Source organism: Anoplopoma fimbria, chromosome 7, assembly GCF_027596085.1.
Source record: "Anoplopoma fimbria isolate UVic2021 breed Golden Eagle Sablefish chromosome 7, Afim_UVic_2022, whole genome shotgun sequence".
NCBI lineage: Eukaryota > Metazoa > Chordata > Actinopteri > Perciformes > Anoplopomatidae > Anoplopoma > Anoplopoma fimbria.
In genome coordinates this window covers 5,309,062-5,322,321 of record NC_072455.1, presented here as the reverse complement: position 1 = coordinate 5,322,321, position 13,260 = coordinate 5,309,062, and the positions used below count along the sequence as shown (strand labels likewise).

The window sequence follows — 13,260 nt, the reverse complement described above, 5'->3', positions numbered from 1 at the left end:
TATTTCTATATATATATATATATTTTGGAAAATACGTCTTTTCTGAACTTATAATGGGAAGTCAGGGTAGAATTGCAGTTGTTGATGCCCCCCCCCCCCCCCTCCCCTCCCCTTTTTAAAAACTGCACATCCCAGTTTTTCTGCCCCACTCCCATTGGCCCCCCAAGTGTGTCCTCTGGAAGTGTCCTTGAGGGTGAGTCCCTCCAGGCTCCAGGGGCGCTGTTTTGTGGCTGACCCTTTACTCTGGGGTAATCAATTATTAGTATGTCAGCTGACATATCTGTAGAGGTCTGGGCAGAAATAAGCAGGTTATTATTGCAGGTAGACAGTCATTTTGTATTTATTTTTTTTTTAGGAAAGGCAACATCTTTTTTTTTTTTTTTTTTTTTTTTTAATCCATTCACAATTTTTTTTGCATAAGCTTTTTGATTTTTTTCTTTTTGTGATGCTACACATCAACTGATCTTATCATTAATGCACCAAACCCTGGCAGTGTTGGTGCCATGTTTTGCCTGCTAACTCCTGTTCTAGATTAACAGTGGGTTTGTTTTGGAAAAGTTGAATCAAATTTGCGGTTCACTATCTGGAGAAGTAGAAGTGTCAGAGGGAGTAGAAGCCAGTCTCAGAATAGTATGGAAAAAAATTGTGATGAACATCAATGAATTATTAGTTACATTAATACTTTTTCTATCTTGTAGTTGCCTGCCTGCAAAGTCTCTGGTTGATAGCTTTGTGGATTTTTTTTTTAATGAAATACTCATTTTTAAGTTCATAGTAAAGATGTGTCATTGAAGGCGTTAATATTTTTGCTTTTTTGGGGGTTTTTTGATACATATTTCCCTCAATACTTAAATAGTAGCTTCTTCTATCTTGTAGTTACGTGCCTGCAAAGTCTCTGTTTGATACGTTTTTTATTTATATATTTTTTTCAGTTAATCATTTTTAAATTCATAGTAAATAAGTGCCAGTGTCATTGAGAGCATTTATTTTATTTTATTTATTTTTTTACTTTTTTCTCTTCATACTTAAATAATTAATATTTAGATATTATATTAAACATTTATATATTTTATTTTCATTTTTTATTAATTATTAAACTCATAGTAAAGACCAGCCAGTTTCATTGAGGGCATTATTAATATTTTTTAAAACAGTATAAGTTCATTTTTAACAATGGCCTCTTTTCTAATATTACGTTTTTTTGTTTCCCCCCTGTTTAGTTTTTGAAGCCACTTTTTTGAGCAGCGGCAAATCGTAAGTTGGTCTCAACCTTTTTTTTTTTTTGTTTATTTTTCACCTCAACTTTTGCATCATATATTTTTTTTTTTCTTCTTAATATTCCACTTTTGTTTCCACCCCTCTGTGATTCAGCCCATTTCTCCCCCCTTTTTGGATTTCCTAGAGCAAATAGCATGTAGTGTTTTTTTTTTTTTTTTTTTTTTTTTTTGTGCTGTGAAAGTAGAAGATCAACTGCTACATTTTTCAGACTGTTTGACACTAGTGGCCCCCTTTACCTGAGCTTTCCCCCCACATGTTCCCAGTTTATTATAATCAAATGCATAATGTTCAGTGTTGATTACGAGAGGCCCCGATCTATAGATTCATAGCTAATCGCTGAATAACACTCCCTCGACTCCCTCCTTGCATCCAGTCCTCGGATTAAGTACTGGCTCTGACAAAGGCTAAATAAGTGCTGCCTTTGCTTTGTAATTGTGTTTTTTTTGTCTTTTGAGTGCATGCCTTTTGATGGAGTCAAATCTGGTCTATTACCCATACAGAAAAAAAGATACCTGCTCTTGATAATAACAATAATGTCACCATTATCACCGAAAGTAAGTTTGAACCCATTCAAATAAGCATGCATACTGAATACCATGAAATACTAACATCCTCTGTAATCACTAATGATGAGTGTATTTGATATAAGTATATTTTCCTTTTAAATAGTTTCAGTAGAAACTGTTTCTAGGTTGCATTTATCACAATTATCAGCTACACTGAGCTTTTAAAACCTTGTTAAAACCCCCAAAAATTAAGATCACATTTCTATCCATCATTTCCTTTATTGTAAATCCCCTTAAATCTATAAAGTACATGCACACAAACCAAACACGGCTCCATGCACGTGTATACCAAACTGCTTTCTGTCATTTTGTCTTGTCCGTGTCCGGGCGTCAGAGCTGCAGCCGCAGCGTCTCTCACAGTCAAAGCACAAACATTCACATAACTGATCTGTTCTTAATGAACCCGCTAGCCGGTCAAAAATGAAACTAAAAGATTTCCAGACAACACCATTATATCTGTGGAAGTCTCAGCTGTAGGCCACCTCACACAATAAAGCCCAGATGAGGCAGAGGATCAGTTATCGCTGATGTATAAATGTAAATATCATGCGCACGTGCTATGAATGGACCCTTAATATGAGGAGCCACTGTAAACACTTGAGGCCGTAAATTGAGATATTTAATTTGGAATGAAAGAACTATGGGGACCTTACAGTGAAATGCAATCCAACATAACAGCGCTGCAATAAACACCACCTCTGTGAAGCTTATATTGTCCAGTTTATTCAGATTATATAGTGTATAAACCTTTCTCAGGTTGCCAAGGGAACTCAAAAATAAACAAACCAAAGGGGGAAACTCTTGTTAGAGCTGATAAGGAGTGCTGCAACTTCATTTGTAACATAGGCAGACGACACAGACGCTGCAAAATCATATAATGTCGCGTGACGGAAAAGTCTCCAAAAAAGTGCCGAACAGTATGTCTTCATAACTAGCAATAAATACGCAAAACAAATACATTTACTGAACGATGGCTGGAGATGACGTTGAATCAGCACCTCAAATAACAAAGATGGGCGTCACCATTTTTCATCTACATTTAAGATGTTCCTGTTATTTTGTCCACTTTGTGTGTTATAATAAATACGTACCAAATTCTCCCAATAGATGTCTGCCTATAATCTGGCGTCTTGCTCGTACATAAACCCTGAGTATTCCCGTCTTGAAACCCCAACACGCCACAAAGATCTAGAAACACTTGCTAAGCAGCCTGTGATAGTCCACACCCGGTGGCTGTAGACTCCCTGTCCGCTCGCCAAGCAATAGCCACGTCCCCCGGCCAAATAACGCAGAGGAGAGCGGGGTGTTAAGCTTTCGGGCCTCCCCTGCTGGTAGCTACCGGCCCGGAGAGCGAGAGGCTACAGTTTAGCCCCGCTGGCAGCAGTGCCTCTGCTTTGGCAGGTGAGATGTGGCTCTGTAATGGCTGACGTGGTTGGTAATAAGATGTAGGGCGCCGGGGGGTTGAGAGGGAGTTAGAAAAGAAAGAAAAAAAAAAAAAAACATAGAACCACCAAAAGGTCAGCGAGTAACAAAAGCGTTTGTGTCCTGATGCTGAGAGAATATCCCAAAATAAACACCTTGCATTGAGGAAATATTTAAATTCTGAGGCTGCATGTCATAGTGGCCTTTTTAAACAGTCGTCTTTGTCAGATTGATTTTCTGAGAATGTCCCCCCCTCCTGCAATGTTGCATAACTTTGCAAGCGTTTGCAACTAATGCAGCGACAATCTGACCTCTGACCTCTTTCCTCTCGCGTTAAAGCCCACGTACTTCACTCTTCTCCGACTGTGCGACCCATCAATGGGACTTCCTTTTCGGAGCAGCAGAGCGAAGTTTCAAAAATCCTCATTAGGAACAAATAGGACCTTTTTTAAAAAAAAATATATATATATTTGATATTGATGAATTCACGCGTCTAGTTTTTCTCCATAGAGTCTCTAGAACTGACAAACAAACTCGAGGAGATCATAAAACATGTAAAGAGAAAATGTCTGCGTTTATCAAATTTTACCACTGGAGGCAAAAACAAAGTGTCCCCTGTGCTTCTCCACAGTCTGGAAGCTGAGTAACTACAATGCTAGTAGTGTTGATCATGTTTACACTGAGATATGAATAACCAGATGTAGTATTTTACAGTATAAGCTTCATTTAGGTGGTGTTTTTTTTTTACTGCAGGTGGACTGTAGAGTGTTTATTTTCTTCCTTATCTAGAACAAGGAAGTTACCAGTTCCACAAATACAAATATATCCTGTTCTGTCATAACAAACCACCATTAATCCCACAGGTTTTTTTTTTTTTTGTATGTTTTTTTTTTAAATGGCTGCCTCCATTTTCTTTGGTTATAAAACATTGTATCTATTAGCCCCTCTTCATTTTTGAAGCACAACTTGGGTTTGCAGAAAAAAAAATCCAAGAAAAGCAACTTTTTTTTTTTTTTTTTTTTTTTGGAGGTGTATTAGATGTCTCCCCGCAGTCACTGACTCACGTTTCTCATAGTTCCTCGACAACCCTCTTCTCTCCAACAGACTCAGACAGGCAGGCAGACCTCCACCGACCTGAGCACAGACACGATGGAGTGAGTGCTGGCTGCTTATGATCCGATCACACTGTTCTATTCTGCTGTCTGATATCCACCTGTAGAACCCTTGTGAACGTGCACACACACACACACACACACACACACACACACACATTTAGCGTGCGTGAGATGTGTTCAAGTACCCCTCTGTGATGAAATACAACTGTATTGTAGGAAGTAGAAAGTAGCACCCTGAACTTTCCTTAATTAAGCTTAATTATTGCAATGCTTTTTTTGTGTTAATACCAGGAAATGAGCCTATTATGTGTCATAAGTGCTGAAATGATAACTTTATAGTCAGAAAAATAGTAACAATTTTCATAATGAATCATTTTTTAAGTGATTCACAACCAGTAAAGCTAAATTTTTCTCTTTTTTAAATGACTTTATATTTGATTATTTTTAGTTTTGGACTGTAAATCGTAAAAAAAAAAAAAAAGCAATTTAAAAAATTTTGATTTCAGTTTTCTGCCAGATTATACGACAGATAATATATTATATAAAAATAATAACAACAGCTGTAGCCTTCTGTATTCTTTTTCCTTTATTGACACATGCTCAATCTTAAGCAGTGTGTATAAAGCCCCATAATTAAAGAGCTTTAACGCTCACAGGGTCAAAGGTCACCGTGACCGAGGTGCAGAGATACTAGTTATGGTGCAAGAAAAAAAGAAAAATCTCATATCTCCTTTTCCGTGTCTGTTTCATCTCCCTTCCCCCCACCTTCCACCTCCACCCCTCTCCACCCTCCCCCCCTGTCTACTGTCTACTCGGTAAGCCCGATGGCCAGCAGCAACGTGACCAACAAGACTGACCCGCGCTCCCTCAACTCCCGCGTCTTCATCGGCAACCTCAACACCCTGCTGGTCACCAAGGCCGACGTGGAGGCCATCTTCTCCAAGTACGGCAAGATCGTGGGCTGCTCCGTCCACAAGGGCTACGCCTTCGTGCAGTACGCCAATGAGAGGAACGCCCGCGCCGCCGTGGTCAGCGAGGACGGCCGCATGATCGTGGGGCAGGTGCTAGGTGAGGTGGAAAGGGGGGGAAATAAAAAGAGGCGGGGCAGAGATGGAGATGTAAAAGTCAGGGAGTCCAGTCCTGGGCCTTTAAATCTGTCCTGGACTCCCCTTTTATGAAAACAAACCCAAAAAAAGGACTTTTATTCTGAAATATATGAATCCAAATATGTTAATACTGGGGATCTGCAGTTTATTTAAGTGTCACTTCTTTTAGGAAAGTTTGGGTGTGACTGATGATGCTGTATTGGGGAAAAAAAGGTGCAATTTTCGACCCAAACCTCCCCTTTTACCCCCCACATTTTTAAAGAAAAAATCTATATTTTTCTAAGACTGTCTGTTAAATAATTTGCTAATATTTGTGTAGAAGCAAAATGTTTATATACATATAGACAGTCTAAAGTCACGTGTGTAATCTCGACATGCAACCTGGTTATGAAAAGTATATTCTGAAATGTTCCAGAGGGCTATCAGTGCCTCCTGCTCTGCTCTGATTTTGATTGACATAAGATAATAACTCATAGACATTAATTTACATACAAATATGTCTCAGACATATGTGTGCACGACATTGTAAGATATTAAAAATATGAGCTCGCTGAGTCAAAAACTCGTCGACACAAGTTCGAGAAAAACAAGAGAGCAAATCCAACCAAAGCTGCACAGTTCTTAGATTATACAGTGTTTGTTGCACGATGCATTAATCACCATGTGTTGACTTTAAGACTCCAGGACATCACTGTGCCAGCTCGTTTCTATTTAAAAGGCCATCGCAGTGCCAGAGCCTGTCCCAGCACGCATTGGGCAAAAGACAGAAACATTCCATGAATCTGTGGCAGGGCGACAACACGTAAACATGTCGTCACTCTTAGTTGCCTTTAAAGTCAGTTCACCTTCAAATCTCATGACCCAGACGGCTGAGCCTCAGTGCTGCCCTCTAGTGCTGCAAACCAGGAATTAAAAAAAAACAACACAGGAAGGAAGATGTTTGCCTTTTGTTATAGGAGACATTTTGATCTGTGGTTTAAAAAAATAAAAGCACAGGTTTGATTAAAACCGACGGCTGAATTCCATTTCGCAAGATTTGATTTCTGGTTCCTTGTATGGTGCATGCTGGCTCACTTTAATAGAACAGAGCCATCGTTGAGGTTGTTAGTGACACCTGTGCCTTTCATGTGACGAATCAAAATGTCCGCCGTAGAAAAAGGCCTATTATTTTACACAATGATATATTTAAAAAACATCAACATCTCTCGTAACACTAAATATTTTCTGACCTGTCTGATGCTCAACGCAGGTTTTTAAAAATAAATGTGAGTAATTATCTGCGAATACCACCTCCGGTAAGGGATAAAACCTGCGTCAATCCTTCAAAATAAAACGCCACCAGGTGGGAAAAAGGAGCGATGAAACGTGTTAATTGGAATTTCACACCTTCGGTTCCTAACGAGTTTTTTTTTCTCCCAACTGCTGTGCGTCTCGTCACTCCTCCTTGACTCTGTGTGTGTGTGTTTTTTTTTTCCTCTCCCTCAGACATCAACCTGGCGGGCGAGCCCAAACCTCACCGATCGAAGACAGTGAAGCGCTCTGCAGGAGACATGTACAGGTGTGTGTGTGCACTCGAACACACGCTCACAACCACCAGTGATTCCTGACAGGCTTAAAAAAAAAAGCGTCAAATCAGAGAGTATAGCTTCATGTCAGAGATAAGTGCTGTAGTTCATATTTCTACCCCGTCTCTGCTCTCTCCACAGTTCATCTGTTGATTTGGACTATGACTTCCAGAGAGATTACTACGATAGGTAAGCCAGGTCCTTCTTTTACACCTTCAATATATAGTTTGGGTCAACTTAAGTTTGTTCAGTAATGCCCCTGTTTTTCTTAAAGTTTTTTTTTTTTTTTTTTTTTGATTTTGTAAGACAAAACAATCATGTTTTCTTGTTTGTCTCTCAGGATGTACTCCTACCAGTCCCGCGTGCCTCCCCCTCCTCCCCCCCTGTCCCGCGCCGTCATCCCCTCCAAGCGCCCGAGGGTCAGCGTGAGCGGAGGAGGAGGAGGCAGCCGACGAACCAAAACCAGCTTCTCCTCGTCCTCCAAGACGAGCCAGAGGACCTCCCGTAACAGTAGGTTCCACGGTTTTCTGTCAGCTGACCCATCCCCACCCCACCCCCTCGTTGCTCCGTCGCATCATCACCTTAATGAGAATTTTTAGTTATTTTTTCGAACTGCTTGTCCTCCCACAGTGAAGGTAGACGATCTGCAGACCATCAAGAGAGAGCTCACGCAGATCAAACACAAGGTGGACTACCTGCTGGAGAGCCTGGAGCGCATGGAGAAGGACCACAGCAAGAAGTCAGGTGGGCCTCGCAAACTTTATGTCTGGATGATCTCCAATCAGAACTTTATACCAGCGTGAAAGACACAGAATTATACAAAAACAAAGATGTGGATGATCCGTCTAATGCAGAGAAATCACTGACTGTAAGTCGCTTTGGATAAAAAAATGTGCTTTTATTTATCACATTTTTCCCCACTGTTCAGAAAAAATGTGCTTTTATTTATCACCCCCCCTCCCCCTATTTACCCAGATATGAAGGGCTGCAAACCAGAACCAGGCGAGGTGTCCCCCTCCACTCCTCCACCTCCAGCAAGAAATGTGACGGGCTGAAACGGGGCATGAACGACTCAGACGAGGACGGAGATCTGCTGGACGACGACGACGAGGTGAGAACAGCGACGAGGAGAAGGGGAGGGAAACCGGGGGGGGATTGGGGGAGTGCGAGACAAAGAGCTCATATGAGATGAATAAAGTGTTATTTCTTCCGCTCTGTGCAGATGAAGAGCAGAGGGAGAGAGGACGACGATGAGGAGCACGAGGAAGGAGAGGACGACGGAGATAGCGCCAACGGAGACGAGTCCTAAACATCGCACAGGCACGCACACACACACACACACACACACACACACACACACACACACACACACACACACACACACATATAACGTACACAAGTTGTGTAAGATTGCATCCCCACACCAGACCTGTACACAGTGTTTATGTGCTCATATCTGCTGAACTGACTGGACATTCACAGTATATACAGCGTTATTGTAGATATTGCTTCCTCACACACGTCATGAAGTAGTTGTTTCTGTTTTTTTTTTTTTTTCTAATGTTCTTTCAAGTTGGTAATTAGATATTTCTTACTTCTGTTTTCTGACTTATATTTCTGCTATTGGATAAATGCTAACTTTGATTTGTTACATTTAGAGAAAAATGCAAGTTCAATGGAGGATAAATGTAACATTGTATAACATATTGTGTTTGAACTCAGGGCTAATAAGCCACTCCAATATAAACAAATTGGTTTTTTTTTTGTTTCTTTTATGAAGGTGTTTATTTTATGTCAAATATTGAACAAATTACCACCTGTTGGTAGCTAACATTGAGACAAAAAAAGCAGAAAAAATATAATATAATACGGTTTGAATTTTAGGCTTGAGACAAAATACCAGACATGGTAATACAGTATATATATATATATTCCTGTTCCAGCTGCTGTACTGCTGCCTCCTAACCAGCAGGTGGCAGTGTATCATTACAACTGGCCACACAAAAGACAGCCAGCTCCTCAGTTCCCCCTCCTGCTTGTCAACATGAGCGTGTACAAAAACCTCACGTCAGACTGCGCAAACGCTCAGACCAAATCTCCATTGCTCTGAATATAGTTTTCTTTGTTGCAACTTTAACTGACTTCTGTAATGCAGTGGCTACTCCATGTTTGTCACTTCCTGTTGATTTTTTTTTTTTTTTCTTTTTTGTGTCATTCAACTGCACTGGTGAAAGTGAATAAACATGTTTTCCAAGTTGGAACCTGTCCTGAGTTTTTAATTAAAAAAAAAAATCCATTTGGCAGGTGCATTCAGGGGCAGTGTGATGCTGTGGGTCATTTGCATGGTGGATAGATAATGGAAAATATGAGTTGTGCAATAGATTGAGAGTGTGATTTAAAATATATATTAGGTGGGAGTAGCTATTAAGAGCAGAGCACGCATGTCGAGGATGAATTGAGTTTGAAATTATTACTTCGTCAAAACTGTTTGCCATGCAGGGAGTTTTGCTTTCATATGCCCAGCTGGAAATATGTTTCTCTATAACTTCTGAAATAAAATAGTTTGTTGACAGCTGATTTTCAAATACAATGGGTGAAAGGCTAATGTTTCAAAAAAAATTGATATCTTTATCAAAACATGGGTTTTCAAAGTCTTACTCTTAAAGAAAAAAGGGGACAACAAAAAGTGTAAAGTAAATATTGAGGGAGTTTGTCATTCCTATTATTATTTTTTGTGTTAATTTCTATTTGGGGGGTGACCATGCTCAATTTTGGAGGCACAGGTCCCATAATGCTTTGCGAGATGTAAACAAGAAGTAAAGTGGAGTCAGTTTGTTAGCTGTGCGCCACACAAATTGTTAGTTTGCCTATATTTGTTAACATTTTAGCACCAATAAAAGTATGCAGAATAAGCTATTAGCACTTCATGTTTGGAATATACACATGCATTTACAGAAACCTATCATTGAATTACTTTTGACACTGAAGAAAACTTAAAAACTTGATGATTTTCAGGCAAGTTCTGGAGTTTTCGACTTTTTTTTCGAAGTTTAATCGCGATGGACATCGGAGATAAGGACACCTCGTTTAAAGGGTGTGATTTTTGACGCAGATAGCGGCAACCTATGCTCACGGGTATAATTGGCTGAATCTTAATTGCCTTTCACCGCGTGCAGTGTAAGCGCATGCCACAGTTTGAAAATCCCCTGTGTGCAAACAAAACTATGTGCATGCCTTAATACCATTTTAAGTAAGAACATATGTTTTTTTTGTTTGTTTGTAGTTTGTGGGGGGATTTAAAGGAGCTTAACTTTTCAAGAAATCTGCTTTAAGCAAAACAGCTTGTTAGTCCAAAATGTCACAACACAAAAAAAATGACAAAACCGCAATCAATACACGGCTTCCTCATTAATACACGTGATCCCGTCTCGTCTGCTGAGGCCTTGTGGCTCTCGGTGATGAGGGGAAGAACACAGAGCTCTGGAAGGAATAAAAAAAGAGGGACAACTTATCAATAACCAGCAGTCTTCAAGATGAACCGTGATTAACAAGGGAACGGCAGACAGGTGGAGGGGGTGGGGATGGATAATGAATATGGATGATGGAGGGGTGGATGAACAAGCCACAGAAGACTGGAGACAGATGGAGGGAGTAGCCGACAGGTGGAGGGGGGGGGATGGATAATGAATATGGATGATGGAGGGGGGGATGAACAAGCCACAGAAGACAGATGGAGGGAGTAGCCGACAGATGGAGAGACGAGCGGAGAAGATTTTGTGGCGTTCACTAAAGGTGGGGGGGGGGGGGGGATATTTGGAAATGGTGTTAAACAGTTTGAGTGAGACGTCTTCTAAGCACAGGTGGTTGTTCTTGTGTAAATGCTTTACAGGATGGGAAATGTTTCACTGTTTATCACTGACAAATATATATGATGTGCAATTTCAAGGAAACTCATGGATATGCCTATGTTTTCATTCATCAAATGAACAGATTATAACATTGAGTCGCATTCCAGCACAGGCCCGAAACACTGCCGCTCTTTATTTATTTGCATTGGATGACAGAACCATCCAAGAAGCCGTCAAACGAAATATAAATCTGATGCTTTTGAATGTGAAGCGTTCACTCACATATGTATGAAGCTATTCCATATGATGTATGCATGCCCGACCGTGGCTAAATGAACATTAATGAGATTAGGAATGAGTACAGTGGGAGGTTGGGATCTTATGGGGAACACACACACACACACACACACACACACACACAATACACACACACACACACACACACACAATATTTCACACTTTCTGGTCGCATATTCTCACACATATACGCGTCCTGTTTTTAGCACCCTTTCTGAGATCAAAACATTCACTATTTTCACTTTTTAATTGCTCTAAATAGCTTAACACATGGTGGAAAGTTGTGGGAATTCTGCACGCGTACATACAAATACTTAAATGAACAATTAGACAAAAAATCAGTCTGTTGAAAAATGCATTTCCACCATGTTTTTCGATTTTATTTTCTTTAAAATAAAGACATAAAAAACATTTAACTATCATAAAAAACACAGTGTCACTGGCCTGTTTTGACCTTTGGAGGTGGACGCTAAGTATTTTTCACAGACCAGAGGTGGTGCGTTGAAGGAATGAATATTTAAAGCGTGTTTTAGCAGCCCGACAGCCTTGTTGTTACGGTGAGTGTCCATTAAAGCGAGAGGTCAAAGGTTTGATTCCAGCAAAGTGTATCCATTGACAGCTGTCAGTGCAGTGAACCGTCATGGATTTTATTTTAAATTAAACATAAAAAACATTTAATTTAACTCATCATAAAAAACGTTGAAGGAATGAATATTTAAAGCGTGTTTTGTGACAGCCTATAAAGCAAGACGCATCTTCTGTAAGTCCTCCATCGATGTGTCCCTGCTAGATTTATCTGCTCTTTAGCAAACGTTATGTGAATGTGGCACCATCTCAAATGTGACAGAATGACAGTTTGAAGGAACTCTTTTTTTTAAACACGATGTAGAGCTGGCTGATTTGTTTAGGAGACTGGTAAAAAAAAAAATACAAGATATGATTCACTATGTTTATAGTGAAGGAGTTAACAAGGAAACATGGCAGGACATGGCTTTAATGACATTTAAAATGGCTGCATTCTATTTAGGTTTTGCCAGCTGAGCCCTTTGTGTGCATGCGTGCTCAGTAGCCAAACCATTAACGACATCATTAGCTACGCCTGTGTGACTTAATCACTTTACTAATGGGTTTATAATGTGACAAACCTCACTCTACCATAAGAGCAGTTTGTAATAATGTTTTTATGAATATACAGTGTGAGCCGTATCATTCAACAAGAGCTTAGTTTTTGCCAAAAGACTGTTTTTTTTGTTTGTTTTGACCAGAGCTTGGCTAGCTGTTTTCCACCAGTTTGAAGCCTTTGCGCTAAGCTAAGCTAAGCTAACCAAACCGGCTGCTGGCTTTAAGCTCAATTTTTATACATACAGGCATCAATTTTCTCATTCAACTCCCTAAAAGAAAGTGAGTAAGGGAATATGTCAAAATGGTAAACTATTTCTTTAATCATAAACTAATCCGGTACATATTGATTTGGTGATTTTCAGGTATAGGGACATCCAGCTTTATCTTAAACATGGAGGTTTTTTTGGTGTCTAGTTCACATATAACAGTTTTTTCAACAAAGTCATCAACAAATTTTAACACAATGGCTACAAATGGCTACAAAACATGCTCCTTTTAACTCAAAGTGATTGGATTTTGCAACATAAAGCTACTTTATCATCATTACACTTGTTTTGTTGTCACGTAATCATTTCGTGGTGGACATTGTTCTCGTCCACGTAACATAGTCAGCATTTTAAAGTTGTTTAGAAGCCCTTAAGTGTAATATTACACCCCGAAGACGGATGATTTTGGCTCCCATTGCTCTCATAACTCAGGCCACGTCCACACTAACCCGTTTTCAAATGAATCCGCATATCTTTTTCTCCGTTTGCACCGATCGTCCACACTACACGGCGTTTTAGGGCACCGAAAACGGATAAGTTTGAAAACGATGACGTAGGCACCGGCGTTCGCTATTTGATTGGTTCTTAGCAGTTATGACGTGTCATTCCCTGATTCGTCACCCCCTTACCACGTGACCCCTTTCCGTAAGAGAACAACAACAACAGCCTTGATAC

The 13,260-nt window shown here is 40.0% G+C and overlaps 1 protein-coding gene across 1 annotated transcript in view; it reads left to right on the top strand.

Moving 5' to 3' along the window:
* hnrnpc (heterogeneous nuclear ribonucleoprotein C) overlaps positions 1 to 9,289 on the top strand; it is a 10,378-nt gene extending 1,089 nt beyond the window's left edge. Inside the window, 11 exon segments of the mRNA XM_054601640.1 lie at positions 1,221 to 1,254; positions 1,779 to 1,832; positions 4,371 to 4,420; positions 5,202 to 5,449; positions 6,973 to 7,045; positions 7,194 to 7,241; positions 7,393 to 7,562; positions 7,683 to 7,796; positions 8,028 to 8,066; positions 8,069 to 8,163; positions 8,275 to 9,289. Coding sequence (XP_054457615.1) covers positions 1,812 to 1,832; positions 4,371 to 4,420; positions 5,202 to 5,449; positions 6,973 to 7,045; positions 7,194 to 7,241; positions 7,393 to 7,562; positions 7,683 to 7,796; positions 8,028 to 8,066; positions 8,069 to 8,163; positions 8,275 to 8,361 — 945 coding nt within the window. The 5' untranslated portion in view covers positions 1,221 to 1,254; positions 1,779 to 1,811 and the 3' untranslated portion in view covers positions 8,362 to 9,289.
* Positions 9,290 to 13,260: the final 3,971 nt, after the last annotated feature.